This window comes from Cyrtonyx montezumae, unplaced genomic scaffold (genome assembly GCF_038088225.1).
Source record: "Cyrtonyx montezumae isolate F1298 unplaced genomic scaffold, pur_monq_1.0 scaffold_10, whole genome shotgun sequence".
Taxonomy (NCBI): Eukaryota; Metazoa; Chordata; class Aves; order Galliformes; family Odontophoridae; genus Cyrtonyx; species Cyrtonyx montezumae.
Window position 1 is genome coordinate 54,126,254 of NW_027071826.1, and position 16,911 is coordinate 54,143,164.

Below are 16,911 nucleotides of genomic sequence, written 5' to 3' on the forward strand. Positions count from 1 at the left end.
TTCATTTGTTGACAGGGTGTAGCAAAGAGCATTGGACTGAGTTTGCTTGATATTAAGATTCAGTCTAGCAACCAATTATAGAGGTTGGGTTGATATATCTTGAAAGTGTTACTAAGACATAACACATGGAAGAAATCATCCTCCTGTGGTATCAGGTAAACTTTACTACACACAATGCATTAATTTCAAGCTGGGCTGAAACCTCTTATTATTCCACCCTTATTTTAATAATGCTTACTGCTGATCAAGAATTCACAACACTGAGCTCTGAACTCTCATATACATATATATATCTTTATTTTTAAATTTTTTCTCAATTGAGCCTGTCAGTGAGTGGTGTTTTACTGAGATTCTTTGCTATCTGTAGAACTCAAGGCTCCTCTTGCATAGATATTCTCTTCTGCTTTGAACCATTGCTCTTATCACGCATAGATCCTCATTACTTCTGACACATCACTTATAGTGATTTACAGATTTTTAAGTAGTAACTGGAGTTTCTCAGAAATTTGATCTTGATAGCTGTGGTCTCAATTAGTATTCACCACTGATAATTTTGTTATAGTCTTTTCAACCCAATACTTAGAAAAATGCTTTATTTAAAATACACAAGTTTACACTGCTGTAGAATCAACATGATCAAATAAAACTTCCTTTGAAAATTTCAGAGAGCATTCAGAAATGCCTCTCCTGAGCTCCTACTTTGCCAGTGGTCAGTAGAACTTAAAGTTATAGACTTGCCAAGGTTGGTAAAGACCTCCATGATCACCCAGTCCAACAGTTCACCTACCACCAATATTCCCCCATTAACCATGTCCCTTAGTTCCACCTCCACATCTTTCTTGAGCACTTCCGAGGACAGTTATTCAGCCACCTCCCTGGGCAGCCTGTTCCAGTGCCTGACCACTCTTTTAGAGAAGAAATTTTTCCTAATATCCAACCTGAACCTCCCTGACACAACTTGAGGGGGAACACTAATTAGGTGGAAGAAGGGGCTCAATTCTTTCTCACCACAAACTCCTTCCAGGTAGTTGCAGAGAGCTATCAGACCTCCCCTGAGCCTCTTCTTCTTCAGACTGAACAATCCCATGTCAGTGCTTCAGTACATTTTGTATCTTTGTTGACTTCCACAGAAAGTGGGGACATTCAGTGCATCACAAGAAAGTAGTTTTTCAGAACACATGGATTGGGCTCCAGGTGAGCCCTCATTTGCAATTAGTCAAGTTTTAAACTTGTATTTCTTCAGTGATGTGTGGAAATAGAGGATTTCATTTTGCTACAAGGCTAGAGACTTCTTCCTGCAGAGGACGGGTACAAAGTGACTGCACAACCAACAACGGTAGGCTGAAGGAACAAAGGAGATGTGATGTGGAGTCCTGTATGTAGGGTTTGTTACACCAGTATTTTTCCTCAAGGCCAGTCAACAATGAACCCTGCCATCATTTAAGCATTACACAGTGATAGCAGAGAGTGTTGAGTTGTTCTCTAAACTACTAGAGAAAGAATCTTGTCACAAAGGTGACCAAGTTTGCATCTAATTGTATGGAAACTGTTGAATCATGGTCTGAACCACAGATTCATCACCAGAGGCAAGCACTGAGTCAGCCACAGGAGCACAGGTGAAGGCAATTCACCTGTGTGAGCAGAAGGGGGTGGAGTCTGGCTCCACCTCTTCCAGACCCCATTTAAGGGGCTGACCACCACTGAAGAAGGTTCTCTTGCTGGAGGTTGCTCCTGTGTGGAGTTCTAGGCAAGCCTTGATCTTCAGAGACTGGTGAGCCCTTCCTAATTTATTGGGTGTCTTTATACCATCTGGATAATCTGTCCAAAAATATACTGTCCATCTTCATTTTATTGTTTAGGTACTATTCATTTGGGGTATTCACCCTACATCACCCTACACTAATCTAGGATGTTTCTCAGAACTGAATTTTTGTACAGCCTTACACTACAATTCTCTTCTCCCCAGATTGCTCTACAATGGGAGTAGAATTAATAGTTCCTGCAGAGATGTATACGTAAATATCTTCATCAAGAAGTAAAAACAGCTATGACTCAAAGTTTATGAGACAGTAAAGCCAAAAACAGATAAACAAGTCCAAAATAATATAAATGCTTTGTTACAAGGCCCTCTGGTTAGTAATATCGAAGTTTTCCCCCAAAAGAATAAACAAAAATGATAGCACATTTTTTGAGATTATCAAGGATTCAGTGCTATAATTTCTAGTGACGTAATGGTGAATTTTTGATATGTGTGTGGGGCTCCTATGAAGAACCTGAATTGCTTTTGCTTAGTTTATAGGTATTTTCCCTTGAAAAGTGCAAGGAAACACAAACTCAACTGTCATGCATTAGTACAACTTATCCACATTATATAATTAGATGAGCTTTTATTCATGATGCCAGTTAATGCCATTTAACAGCACAAAAAAGTCTCTTCTTAATGCTTTTAAACTACAGGTTTGAATGTCAGCATGAAAATGATTCTCACCAGAGGGGCTATCATTATACAATTACTATGTCATGTGAACAGAAACGTGAAATGTTGACAGTCTTCTAAAGCCAGTAAGCCATAATTTCTACTTCAATCACTATAGTAACTTCAGCTGGGGTTAATCAGACTTTGCCACTTCTTAACAAATTAAAAAAAAAAAAAAAGGAATATTTCTCAATGTGTGACCTTGTATTAAAAGAAAGAAATATAAATTTCTATTTCGGTGGACTTCAAATTTAATTTTCAGAATTTGATTTAAATGGACTGTGGTCAAGATGCTTAAGTGTTTTAAAACAAACCTAGGGATGAAATATAAGAAACTCAGAACTGAAATTTTATAATTACTTTCTTTTATAGTATTTTAAAAAATGTATTATGAATAGATTTGGAAGTTCTGAAACTTTGAGTAGCATTAGTGTATAGTCTGTAAACTGATGTCGTTTTTTTGCCTTTGAGATCCCCTAGGATGATCAATGCTGTTAAATTAAGCAAGTGTGTTAGGAGGCACTGAAAAAACTCAGGTTTATTTTATCATTCCCAGAGTATGCTTTTCTCTGCCTGTATACTATATAGAGATGCCAGGTTACATGGATATTTGCCCAAGTCATCACGTGGTGTGATGGAGCCCCTTCTTTTTGTGTTTTTAACAGCCAAGTGAGTGCCCGTAGCTGGACTAGTCACACTAGTAGACTTTGATGATTAACCTGCAACTAATGTTGAAGGATTTGTCTACTATTATGATAGTGCTGAGTAGTTCTTAAACAAGACCTTCTGTTATGTTCATATTTCATCAGCCATTTCAGGAATACATAGAAATGCCGATAGGCCCATGGGTATAAAATGGATCAGTCTAACAGGTGATGATGTATTAAAGATCATTTGCTAAACACTTTTTTTTGTTCAGAATAATACATATTAGGCTCAAATGCGAAGTTATATCAGGGAGTGGGAAAGCTCAGGAAGCTGTGATGCTGAGTGAGATTTTTTAAGCTGTTTTTTATGATCCCCTTGTAAAGAAGTCAGTGTAATCCTGGGTTATGTACTTATCTGTATTTTTAGAATGGTCAGTGTATTTAGGTCAAAGGAAATTACTATGGATTGTTGCAAGTAATTTGGGTAAAAGAGTATTACTATTTCTTAAAAAAAACCACAACAGAAATAGGATACAGGAGAGTCACAAAACTAGTTTAAAAGAATATAATGTCATAAACTAAGAGAAATATTAGTAAGAACTATATATTGACTGTATCTATATAAAAATACAATAGTTGGTAATTTGATTATAAAATATGCTACCAACTCTACTGAAAAAAAAAATGTTGGATTGTTTTAAAGTGTTAAAAGTGTTTTAGAAGGATATAAGAGGAATCACTAAATAGGAGTTAGATAAAAGAGAACATATAAAAGAATAAATACTGAAAATATCATCCAGTCACTACTGGGAAATGGTTTACTGGGTACTTCTCCTTTGGGTGATAGATTCCTGTTTTGAAAGCTGTATTTTAGCCGTTTCAAAGAAGTGTTTTCAGTATGGTGATTATCAAGTGAAATACAAAAGATAATTAAGTCCCTTATATATTGCATTAGTGCCACAGAGTATGGTAGGGTAGATGAACCAAAATTTTTTTGGCTTTAACATTATTATTATTATTAGTTATTAACAGAGCAAAACAATTTTATTTAAACTGAAATTTCCCAATCCACATTCATGCAATGAGAAGCTGCAGCTGCCTGTAAATCAACTTCCTGCTGTGCTGTCATGTGTATAAAGAAAGGCACCAAACCAGGCTGTTTTTTACCACCTCGTTTAAAGGATAATTTAAATACAGTTCTATTTTAACTTCTGATATACCCCTTAAAAATTATTTAAAAATAAAAATATTTAATGTAAATATGTACCAATATTTATTTAATATTTAATTTAATAATAAAACCACTGTCCTCACAAAAGCATTACCAAAACACCATGGCAATATTTCTTCACTGATTTTGGAATTAACAGGTTAAATACACACTTCTGTAATTCAGGAAAGCTAAGAAGTTAAAGGGTCATTGTTTGATTACATATGCTTGGGAATTCATTCCCAAGAGTGCAGTGACATATTTAGAATATAAATGCAGTCTTGGGCTGTATATGCCAAATAGTGTTTGAAAAATAGATCTGTAACAATTAGTGACTTTTTGGCAAAGCAAAACTGGATGACTGTTTTCGATCATTTGTATTTACTCAAACATAAGAACTCGGTTACACACAGACCTAAAGAAAGCAGAATAGAATGACAGTTTAAAAAATTGTAAGGAGTTACCTTATATCTCCATGATAATAACTTTTATTTCTCATTATCTGTTAAACCACAAATCCTGGCACTATCCACATTAGGGATCATCACTACAGAACTAAATTTCACTGCAACTCAATTATCTCTCAATCTTTGTTGAACTTTCATCACTGTCACATTACAATCTGAATGAAAATACATAAATCACACTCTCCAAATTCTTGTTTTTCAAGTGCCATTCATGTTGTTATTAGGGGCTAAATCCTTGTACCCAGCACATAATCCAATAGGATTATTTCCGTGAATAAACTGACTAATATTTCAGACAATTGTATGTCAAAACATTTCATCTCAGACCCAGAGATTTTCTCTGAAAGCATCATCAATGTGTCACTGAATTCATAATATCTTTCTTCTTAACCCAGTCTTTATGACTGCAAACATAAAACACAGACTGAAATAGAAAGGAGTTGTACATCTTTACATTCTGCTGTAGGTAGATATAGATATAGTTGTGAACAACATATAACTCACAGCATAAACATGGAATGATGAGACTAGTGCCAAATCCTGTACTTCTGAAGGCATGAGATGACCTTGTGCTGCAGGAAATAACCCTGAAGTTGTACTTGCCAACTCCACCTTTCACATTCAGTTCAAAATCCTGCAGATTTAACTGGGCTACAATCCCAGGCACTGGTGCCTAGTTCGTCTGTTTCCAGGCAGAGCAGCCAATTTTGCACACACACACACAAAAACAACCACCAAAACAAGATGATTTTGTCACCCTACTGCATTGCAGGGCCTGTTAAGCACCAGTTACTGCAAGCAGGGGACTGGGGAACCATTTCCATGTGGCTGGTACTGCTGATCCCTCTGCCATATGGCTCAGGGTCCTTCCATTTTTCTGTCACAAATGATGAAGCTGTTTTCACAATATAATGATGCAACAAGGGATTTAGATGGGGGTTTTGGTTGATAAAAGGGGGGCTCAGATGTGTGACAAAAATTAATAATGTATCTAAGCCCTTATTATAGTAGTTTAGGCGGCGGGAGGTTGGCTTTTACATATTAATGTTTAATGAAAGGCTTGTAATAGGATTTAGTACGAAGGGCACACAGACAAATCCCCCTCCTCCCTTGTACACGTATGAATGAAAATAACTTGTTTTCACCACGTTTTAAAATGACAAATAGAGCTGCTGTAGTATGGCTTCTGGCCACAGACTTATTTTATTAGATAGGATTGGTTTTAAGCAATTCTCTCATGAAGCACTGAATGTGCCTAAGACTGGCACTTGGGAATAAGTGCTCCCCCCATGTCAAAGGTAGCTTATGCTGTCTGCTTCCTAGGCAGCCGAGTTCATCCACCACTCTAGTATTCATGGCATAATCCCAGCTTTGTTAGCCCTGTGCCATTTTATGTAAACTATGGGCCCCATTCAGAAAAAAAAACCCAAAAACTGTCTATCATCTGTAGAGCCATGAGCTGTCAGGGTGTGTACTTTTAAGGTGAATATGTGCACAGTAGAAGGGTTAACAGAGTCAGCACAAATTAGTGCTAGAGATAAACCACAATGATGACACAGTATTGCAGAATGTCTCCCCACACTGGGTTCATTTTCACTTAGCTCATACCAAATAAGCAAACTGAAGTAGAAGATAACCCCATGGAGAGTAGTCAGCATGACTACAAAGTGAAAAGACAACTATAGTAAGATAAACATTATCAGGATTATTTGGTTACAAAGGAGAAAAGCTAGTGACATGGCAGGTATGTATTTAATAAACACAAGTGTAGGTAACATAAATAGTCCAGACTGATACAATTTGCAGTTGAGAAGGTGACCACTGAAGCATGGGGAAGCACCTTGAACAGTGAGAACAGCTGTCACAATACAATATAGAGGAAAAAGTATTTTCAGAAGTCAATACAAGCATTATTTACATTTACAGAATTTAGAAGTAAGCAAATCATCATTAATGGTGTTAAATAGTGAGTTTCCAAGCCAAGTTCAATTGCTAACATAATGAGCTAAAATAGATATACTTTATATAATAAATATTTATATATTTTAATATATATTTATATATTTTAATATATATTTATATTTGGGGGCTGGAAAGAGCCTATGTTACTTTCAGTGGACTACTACAAGTCCACAAAAGGTGGATTTTTTTTTTAATCATTTGTATATAGGATGGAAAATAATAACATCCAGATACATCAATACTGCCAAATAACTTCTCTTCCAGAATCCCTGCTGAATGCAAGATTCCTTATAAGCTTTCACAGGGGAAAAATCTAGTAATCTCTGAAACAACATAGTTAACACCAGGCACTTTTCTCAACAAATATCTTCAATCTATCTATTTTTCTATTTCAACTCATTACAATATCTACACTGGATTTCATGCTACAAAATGCAATTTAGGATGGTTGCATAGAGATATTAATGTCACTGTCATTTTGCTCTAAAAGAATCTACATTTAACCCAAGCAATAAAGATGCAGTCATCTATAACACTTAGCCTATATGGCAGAGAACACGAAGCAGTGCAAATATAGCCTCCCAGTTTGCACGTTGCCAGAGCCATAAAACATTTTGAAGCAAGAAAATGGATGATTTATTTTTATAACTGTATTATGTATCTCCAAATCGAGAGGTAGTTATGAATTACCGTCCAAGATCGGGAACTCAGTAAGATAATTTGAATGAGATGGTCTTGGTTTGAAACATGATCTAGCAAATTACATATTTAAAGAGCAAGCCAACCCGAAGCTAATGAGCTAGAAGGAATGAGTCTGAGTTTTATCTAGACATATATGGGTATAATGAGCTGCAAAGCAAAACCACAGGTTTGTGAGATTTCCCAGCTGAATTCAAACAGGAGAGAGAGAGGGCTAATAGGGTGATCAAATGAATGAAGAATAGGGAAGATAGGACGGAAAGGGCCCAGCTTGCTTAGTGATGTGAAAGAAAGAAGATAGGATTGCTATTGGAGTAAACTGCAGATATCAAAGATAGCATGAGTGCAAGATACCTGTTAGATGTAGGAAGTAACAAGCTGGAAAGTCTTCCAAAATAAGTAGGGCACATGCTAATTACCTGTGAGCTGGAATTTGGTCTGCTTATGGAAGGATGATGCAATATACTTGCTGGTAAGATCAGAATTTAATGACCCAGGAGAATTTTACATCCAGCATCAATTACCATGATGCTGTCATCATGTGCCAATGTCTTCAAAAAATGCACACTGTATCACAAATACGTCTGAAGAACAAATGGACCTTCATGAGAAATATGTGGGGACTTGGTTTGACTTTCCAAGTATCAGTGATAATAATGGAACTCAGAGAAGGCAGAAGGTGAACGGGAATTTGTACAACTGACAGACACTGACTTTGTGTAGTTCATTTCACTCTGGAGTCCAGTCCTTGCGAGCTCTATTCTACTAAAAGACATGCAAATATTTTGGGATTTACTCATTTTCAAAACGTGCAGATCAAACCACAACAGATGTAAGCCTACAAAAATTTTATGCTCTGTATCAAAGTCTTAGAAGATTCCCATCGCACTTAATACAGGTGAAAAGACACTTTGAAAGAAGGGAATGTTAAGTAACAGCTAAAAATCTGAAATGTGAGTAAGTTCAGTCACTGCATAACTCATAGAATAAATGAAGTTTAAAAAGATGATAAATTATCCTTGCTAGTAACATCTGCAGAAGAAATGATCCTGATAAATCTCAGTGCTTACAGAAATTCAAGCTAGCTCTGTTATGTTTTTTGCTCAAACATGGTATTTTACTAATAGAAAGTAAAAATAAAAGGGCTCAATCCAGTATTCAGCCTTGTAATTCCTCACACACAAGAAATGATTTGGGTTGTGGAAAAAAAGAATATAATAATCAATTCTACATTGTGTTGCTGGCCCTTTCTAGGAGGGATGTCAAAGATAAATGACAGACAACGTAGCCAGAGCAGAAGATAACACATTTTAGCAATCTTGAGCTGACAGAATAGCCTAAGAAGTTATTTTGTGTGAAACACCTGACCTGAGGCTGCAAGAGCTGCTCCTGCTCTGGAATTCTCCCAGATAAGCATGGGTCAAAGAAAGAACATCTAAGGATGGTCAAGACCCAGTTTATTTCAATATATGTTTGATAAAATGTCTTTTGCTCTTCAACATAATTCATGTATGTTCTGTAAGGAAGGAAATGACAATAGGATTTTTAGACTACAGTGGGAAACCTTGTCAAGAAATGTTCATGGTTTCAATTCCCATTGGTTTGCACCCTTACTTAACAGAGGAAACTCATCTAAGACTAGGAAAAATGTTTTATGCTCATTTGTGGCCAAATACTGGTTTTTGTATGGAGAGTTTGCTATATGCGAGTCTTACACTCAGTTACTACTGGCTGTTGTAGGGCTCTGGGAAAAAATATTGGGAAAGTGTTCATGTCAGTGAAGAGTCATTAAATATTGGTGATCATAGCAACTCTTGCACAATGATGATAAAAAAGGCACTGTCCTGTGCATAGCCATGCAAAGAAATATTCTCACAGTGCTCAAGGCAATTAATCGAACGACTAAAAATGTTCAGACAGCATTAAAAGAGAGAAGAATTTTTTTTAATGTAAAATGCTCAATATTGTAATTTGGTAAACCATTTGTAAAGTATTTATGATGGGACCAGTATTACTGTAAAATTGTGAAATACAGAGGTTTAGTGACACAAAAATGAATATAAGCCTGATTTTCATAGGTTCCTCCTTTGAATCAGAACAACCGATTTAATTTACTGTAGTAGTATGGAACTTGGTGGTTTTTCTTCAAGATTCCCTAGGAAATTATGTCAAAAAAAAAAAAAAGAAAAGAAAAATCCACAGAGATTCTCTAAGTGCAGTGATGATCAATGGCTTTATGGAGGTAAAAAACCTTCTGTTACCATTCTTAATGGTTTTCTATCAAATTCATTGAAAACTTGTTTAGTTTATAATGAAAACTGATGTGACACCTATGCATTTGCACCTCCCAATTTCATTCCGTTAATGTTTTGTAGTCCTAGGTGACCAGTATTTACTGTTCTTTAATAATTTTGGATTTTAATGATATGACATTCATAACTCATTCATATGGCATGTATTTAAGCGCTTTAAAGCATTTCCTTCTTGAAAGAAATAGCTAAAAATCCCCATTTTGAACATATACAGTTATTTGTTTTTTTTTAAAGGATGAACTTCAGTTAAGGTACTCCATATGCTTTAGATTTGACGCATAAGTTTCCCTAATATTTTTAATGAAATTAGACCATAATTATCTGTGAATAAAGAGACACAGATAACTGTAAATCTTCAGTGACATTAAAGAATGACATCAGTGAAATGCACTGGATTCCAACAGCTGGGGATTTGAGTCCTGCCATGCACATGGGAAAGGAGTTTTACATTTATTGAGTCATTGGAGCAATTTTCACTCCCAGTCCTTGGGGTAAAAGGATGCTTCCAACCGGGGCTCCTTACTTTCAGATATCATATGTGTAACCCAATATGTCACCCATCTGGTGTTCAGCATTTGGCAGGCATCTGTATTCCCACTGTTCTCGGTTCACTTTATAAGCTAACACTTCTTTCAACCAAGTAACAAAATCTATAACGTGCTTCCATGCAGAATGCTCATGTAATATGAATTGCATGAATAAAAGAAAAAAAAAAACCCAAAAAACAGATGCGAATAGTGAGACTTCAGAGATTAGAAATCCAGAGATGAAAATAAATGCATTTTTCTCTTTAGTTTCTTCCCCAAAGAGGAAAGTGAGCCAACTGGCTTGAAAACTGAAAAGATTAATTCTTACTGTAAGCTCATTCCATTCTAAGCCTTTTTCCTGACTTGTCAGAGTCATTTCCTTCCTCTGTTCCCATCTCAAATGGCTCTTAATCGAATATGATTTTGCTATGATTACTACTTGTATTACAGGAGGACTAAAGTCTCAAGCTCACAACCTTCATGTAGTGCTATTGTCAGTAAAACACTGAGGTTCAATGTTAGATCCTCTCTTTTGGGATTGATTCTACTGAGTCCAGAAGTGGAAATAAATAAGCAAAGGATAACTCTTTGTTTCAAGACTTCCAGTCACTTTTGAGGGCTAGGATTTACATTCCTCCCCCCCCCCCCCCGTCATACTTCGACCATGTTTATTAATTCATCTTCTGTGTACACTTAAATTCTTCTATATATGTTTAAACCAGTTGCTGTTATGGGGTCAGAAAGGAATTTTCTCTCTTATCTAGAGACTACTGATGGGATATCACAGCAGTTTTGTTCCCTCCTAATGCCAAAGCTGAGAATAACAGCACTATCATCAGCCTTTCCTGCTCAATCTCTGTGGCATGCTGCTGTTTCTCTCAGATTTTACCTTAAATCTACTAAAGCTCTTAAATTGTGCCATGGAATTCAGATATGCTTTGTGGTTTTTGGAGTACGTCCAGCATGAAATGAATGTTTATGGAACCTCTGAATGAAAATCCAACAGCACACCTACTTGCTATTCCTAGGCTGGTCTCAACACAATACAGCAGGATCTGGCTTCCTCCCTAAGAGAGGCTGAACGCCGGTGGGAGTTGTGTCTGAGATACAAAGCTTTCAGCACAAGCCCACATTGCCGCAGAAGCCGTGGTCAAAGGAATGTACAGAAGGGCATGACAGCTTAAGACAGTGTATCAAGAGAGGGTTATGTTGATCTGTTCAATATAATATCAGAATATGAAGGGGATGAACATGTACATGCATAAAAAGAGCAGCGCAGTGTTGGATAGGAGTGAATTTTTGTCCTATTGCAGCCTAATGTCTCATTTCAAATAAAATCACATTTGTTAGGAAATGAATGTAACCCATTTTCAATTGCAATAAGTACAATTATAGAGCACCACATGTCAGTTTGTTATGAAAACATGGGGATCCTACAGGAAAAAACAGAGCTTAACATAAACGTAATCTGCCTGATCTTTTTCATCAGATTTATGCAGATGAATGTCTGGATGTAAGTAAGGACAAGGAGAAAATGTAAACAAATCAAAATCAGTAGTGTAATAAATGCAACAAAATGGTAAGCACTGAAAAAAAATAGTGCTGGGGTTTGGTGCACGGGAGAGTAAAGTTCCTTAGAAATGCATTCTTATTTGGTGTAAATCATTATAAATGCAATTAGGTGATATATTTTAAACAATAAACAGGCAATTTGTAATAAATAAAAGCAGAAGTGTATCACAGTACTTTGTTAGGAAGAAATTAGTAATTTTGGGGGCAAAAAAAAAATTTAACAAGGCAGAAGACTGATGTTATTTAGAGAAGTGCATGGAGAAATGCAAAGAAATGAAAACCAAATGAAAGAAGACATTTGCCATCGATTGAGTTACAGAGGAAACAGGATCGTACAGTAGCCATGCATTCAGGAAAAAATATAATAATAGAAGAGACATTTCTGATGAGAATCATAATTTAATTTATTCTAACCTCAATTCCATAGGTATTTGATAAATAATTATGTTTTAGAAAAAGATTTTGATTAAGTGTGGCTCTGAGAAATGACACTCAAGTAACATTGTTGAGTTCTTCTATTATCCTTTCCTCAGTGTAACTGAATGTTTACTAGTATTTGTGTGTTTAAATACAGGCGAGATTTTCATTTGGAAGATGTACAACGCAAGATCATTCTCTGAATGGCATTTTTATTTTCAAGAAGGAACAGATTCAAGGAAAAATCTTCTCTTTAGTGAACAGGAGAACAAAGCAATTCTGGGAAACACAGCTTTCAACTGTCGCAAACAGAAGCTGATTCCAGATGCAGAATCAAAATAACAGACTAAATTTCCTTGAAGAAACAGTTACATAACTACTTGGAAGACCTCATCCTTATAAAGAGATAGAGAGAATATAGAAGTTGCTATCTTGGCACGATTTTATCAGGAACAGTGACTTAAAAAGTGCTGTACTGGGTCACAGTAGCTAAGAGTCTGCTTCAGCAAGTCTATGCACTGCCACAAAGCTATGAAAGAACTTAGACATACAGAAATTAATAGGAAAGACCAAAATGAGGCCAAACCTGTTGATACAAACATACAGCAGTCAGTCCCAGCGAGTTCACTGCCAGCGTGGCCAAAAGAAAGCAGAAACAAGCTGCACAGAGCTAGATCGTGTCTGCCATGAGATGTGGAGAGCAGGGAACACAGCGAGGGCAGCAGGTTTAAAACTGTTTAATGAAGCTTCCTCTAAGTGTGATATTTCTCTATATGGCTGCCATTTCTAATTTGTGAAACTTTAGAAGTGGAATAGACTCAAACTATTTAAGAGTTTGCATCAGGCTGTAATTTTAAGCAGATGATACAAAAAAAAAAAAAAAAAAAAAAAAAGAATGTACTCAAAGAGTTTTCCTCTTGAAACTTATCACAGCTTCTTTCTTCTTGAACCTAAGGTCCATTTCTCACTAACTGATGGCACTGTACCAATTTCTAAAGAACATATGCTAAAGTTAAAGGGCTCTGTCAAATCAATTCGACATCAGATACCATGATGTCCAATACTAATACTTCTCCGGGATTTTCCTTAGCATTGCTTGACTTTGTATAAAGAAAATGGGCTGTTAGAAGTGGACTATGAACTATCATTTCACATGTATTTATACTTCTTCATATACATTAAATAAAGCGATATTTGGGAAGCTATCAGAGTAAAAATTCATCAGTAAGTGACCCCTGAAAAATAATCAATTTCCTAGGGAAAATGCTCTTGTATTTAAGAACACTAATCACTGATTGAAATCCTTTCTGCTGATTTGGCATTTATAACAGTGAATTATCTTCCTCTTCAAAAGTAGTGAATGCAGGTGGCCACTGTCTGATGATTAGAGCACTGATAAGAGTTTCTTTCTTGCCCAGCTACCTGTTTTAGAAATTAAAACTCCAGCTAATTTCTCCAGATTAGGGAATTCAATCATATTTGTTTGAAAGAAAGGCAAAAAATAGGGAAAAGAAAGAGTGGAACTACATAAAGACAGTAAGATATAGGTGGAATAGCACAAGAAGTATTTACTCAAGACATCAGACTACATAGATGCATCTGTGCTTGGTCTGAGTCTTATCACACAGATTATAACACTAAAAGAAAATAGATGATAATCTAGTCCAACAGTTAGTATATTCCCTACATACATATCACGCATTTAAACTTATCTGTATTGATATGCAAACATCTGTGGAATAAATCTACTGGCACATTACTGAAATTACTTCCTTTACATTTCTTTTTTTTCCCCACCCTTGCAGAGTATTTGGTGCTGCTATACTGCTGACATCCTCCCTCAACATGTTGATACCATCTGCGGCCAGGGTGCATTATGGGTGTGTCATCTTTGTCAGGATCCTGCAGGGTCTCGTAGAGGTACGGAAAAATAAAATTACCCGTAAACTTTTGCAAGTTTTTAACCAGCAGTCATCTCCTTTTGTGATTAAAAAAGTTTTAAATCTGCTCCCGATTTTTAGCACAGTGAGTTACAATTACAGCAATTCAATTTTCCTATACCTATAAAATCACACAGCAAAGTTTTCCCTTGCTGAGAAACCAGCAAGAATTAACACCAAAGTTCAATTGAAACCCTGTTCTGCACAGGCCTTGCACTGCTGCTTTTCTCAACAGTTAATTGCTGTCCAGCAATGCAGACTAAATCTATGATAAAGAATGAAGCTTCTCTCATGGCTTCTCTGACCATATTCTTGAGGAAATGAATTAGAAGTGACCAGAGAGGAAAAAAGAATGAGCTTTACTTCTAAATTGGTTTGTTTCAGACCTCAGGCATGGGATTCCTGCTTCTTTCTTCCTAAGGGCTGAGCAAGCTCATTTTATTTTATGCACTTTATTATTTATGAAGAGTCAAAAAGAAGGTGCAGAATGTGCCTGAAGGTTAGAAGACTGGCACTCAAGTTCTTGAAATGTGCATGTATATATTGAAACAGTCCTGAAAAGTGCTTTGCATGGACACAGCTGTGCTTGACCACAAGGATGAGAGGAACAGAAGTGCTTAACTATGAAATAAAATAGCTCTTTCATCAATAATTTCTGTGATAGTTTAAAGAAATAGTAAATGCAAGGCAGCTCAAGCAACACTCTTTGAAGGATTACAAAACATCATGACAGCCTTAAGATTACATCTTACTGTTCCTTTTTAAGTTAACAAAGTCTGAAATGAATACTAGATTGGTTATAAAAATCTGTGAAAAGAAAGTAACATATTTGAAGAGTCTTTTGTAACATGAGAGTGATAAACTCCACATTTCTTTATTCCCTACTAAAGAGGGAATACAATACCAAATTAAGAGAAAATTGGCTGAATATAGCTATTCAGACATCACAGTTGTTCTCAAGCATGAATTCTAGGAAAAAGTACAGCATATTTCATATTATGTTTTCTAAAATTGCAACACTAAAATGCCGTGTTTTATTTATAGTTTCTCTATTATGAGTTAAGGAGTGGTTTTGAAGAAAGACAAAACATAACTCCTTTTAAATCAAACCAACAAGCACCACCCAAATCTTTAAGCACTCAAAAATGTTCATTAAATATAGTGAATATATTTGACTTATCTTAAGCTTCTATTAATCTTACTTGATTGTTTTTGAGCAATGGAAACATAAACTCTATTTTCTAAATTATATTTGAAATGTTGAGAGGCCATCAAGAAATGTTAGAAGGCCACAAAACAATGGGTTGCAGAACTGAGCCCACTTTAGAAAGACTCTAGAGAGTCTGCATTTTCATCCCTCCTTTGATTCTGAATGCAGACTCCCAAGTATCTTTCTTTTTTGATTCTTCACTATTTTGGAAGCTGGGAGACAAAGCAAAAAAGAGTAGTCTTGTTTTATATCTGTATCATTAGTCCTCTGAAATGAATCAAGCATAATGAACCAAACCCATTACAACTTTAAGACAAACAGGTTTTTCTATGGCTGGGCTCAGACTTTGCTATAGACACTTAAAGCGTTCTCAGCATCTTGTTTGTAGCAGTGTTAAAACAAACAAAAAAAAATCATGCAAAAAAAAAAAAAAAAAAAAAAGAACTGCCTGATTGATCAACATCAGCTAACTTGTGGCATACCCGTTCCCAGGGGGTCACCTATCCTGCCTGCCATGGTATTTGGAGCAAGTGGGCCCCCCCATTAGAAAGAAGTAGGTTAGCAACCACTTCCTTTTGTGGTAAGTAATTTTCCATTTTTGTCTATCTTTCATTTGCAATCTAAAATTACTCTGAGACAGAATTTCTCTCCCTTTTCATCCTCACACATCTTGTTTTGTAGGTTCCTATGCAGGAGCTGTTATTGCAATGCCTTTAGCTGGGATTCTAGTGCAATACACAGGATGGTCTTCAGTATTCTATGTCTATGGTATGCACTTCTCACCTCACTCCAGTACTGCATGAACTTACCCTATCCTGTAAAGTGATGTAAAAGCTACCATTAATAGGTACCCCAAAAAATAAGTCTCTCCATAACCCAAAAATACAGTCTTGAGAAAAAGAGAATAACTGAACTTAAAGGAGAGCAACATTATCAAATGAGAATGGAAAAAAGTGTTATGGTTTTATCACTTCTTGTAGTAGTGCAACCTGCTATGCAACTCTAAGAAATCTCAGATTCTCAGAGGTAACATCACATACATAGACCTGTAAGAGTACATCCTCTACTCACAGTAGTTCTGCTACATTAAACTACACTGACAGAAAAAAGGTGCTCAATCTGCAGCGTAAATCAATGTGAATTAAGAAGAAAAGTCACAGAAATATTTAACTACTCAGGGAGGTATTGTGACTATTGAAAACAGTGGTAAAATCTTTTCCTTTGAAGGTAAAAACAATGTAATGCAGTAATCTAACAATAGTGGCTTAAAGCAGAATGAGCCACTCTCATACAGTGAAGTCAGTCTGAATGAAACAGAAGTCTTCTTTGTGGTGGTACAGCTGTGCACACATCTTGTGCTTTTTGCAGAACTTGCCTCTGTTAGAATGACTGGTATAGAAGCAGCAATATTGTTCACCATTTAAATTTGTCACAATTATCCACAGATTTTCTTTTCTGCTACTTCACTGTGC

The 16,911-nt window shown here is 36.1% G+C and overlaps 2 protein-coding genes across 4 annotated transcripts in view; both read left to right on the forward strand.

Moving 5' to 3' along the window:
* ANO5 (anoctamin 5) overlaps nucleotides 1-16,911 on the forward strand; it is a 704,596-nt gene that overhangs the window by 526,169 nt on the left and 161,516 nt on the right. The window lies entirely within an intron of this gene.
* Nucleotides 1-16,911, forward strand: part of SLC17A6 (solute carrier family 17 member 6) — a 32,730-nt gene that overhangs the window by 6,485 nt on the left and 9,334 nt on the right. The window contains exons 4-6 of the mRNA XM_065755411.1: nucleotides 14,095-14,209; nucleotides 15,932-16,019; nucleotides 16,121-16,207. Coding sequence (XP_065611483.1) covers nucleotides 14,095-14,209; nucleotides 15,932-16,019; nucleotides 16,121-16,207 — 290 coding nt within the window. The remainder of the gene's footprint in view (nucleotides 1-14,094; nucleotides 14,210-15,931; nucleotides 16,020-16,120; nucleotides 16,208-16,911) is intronic.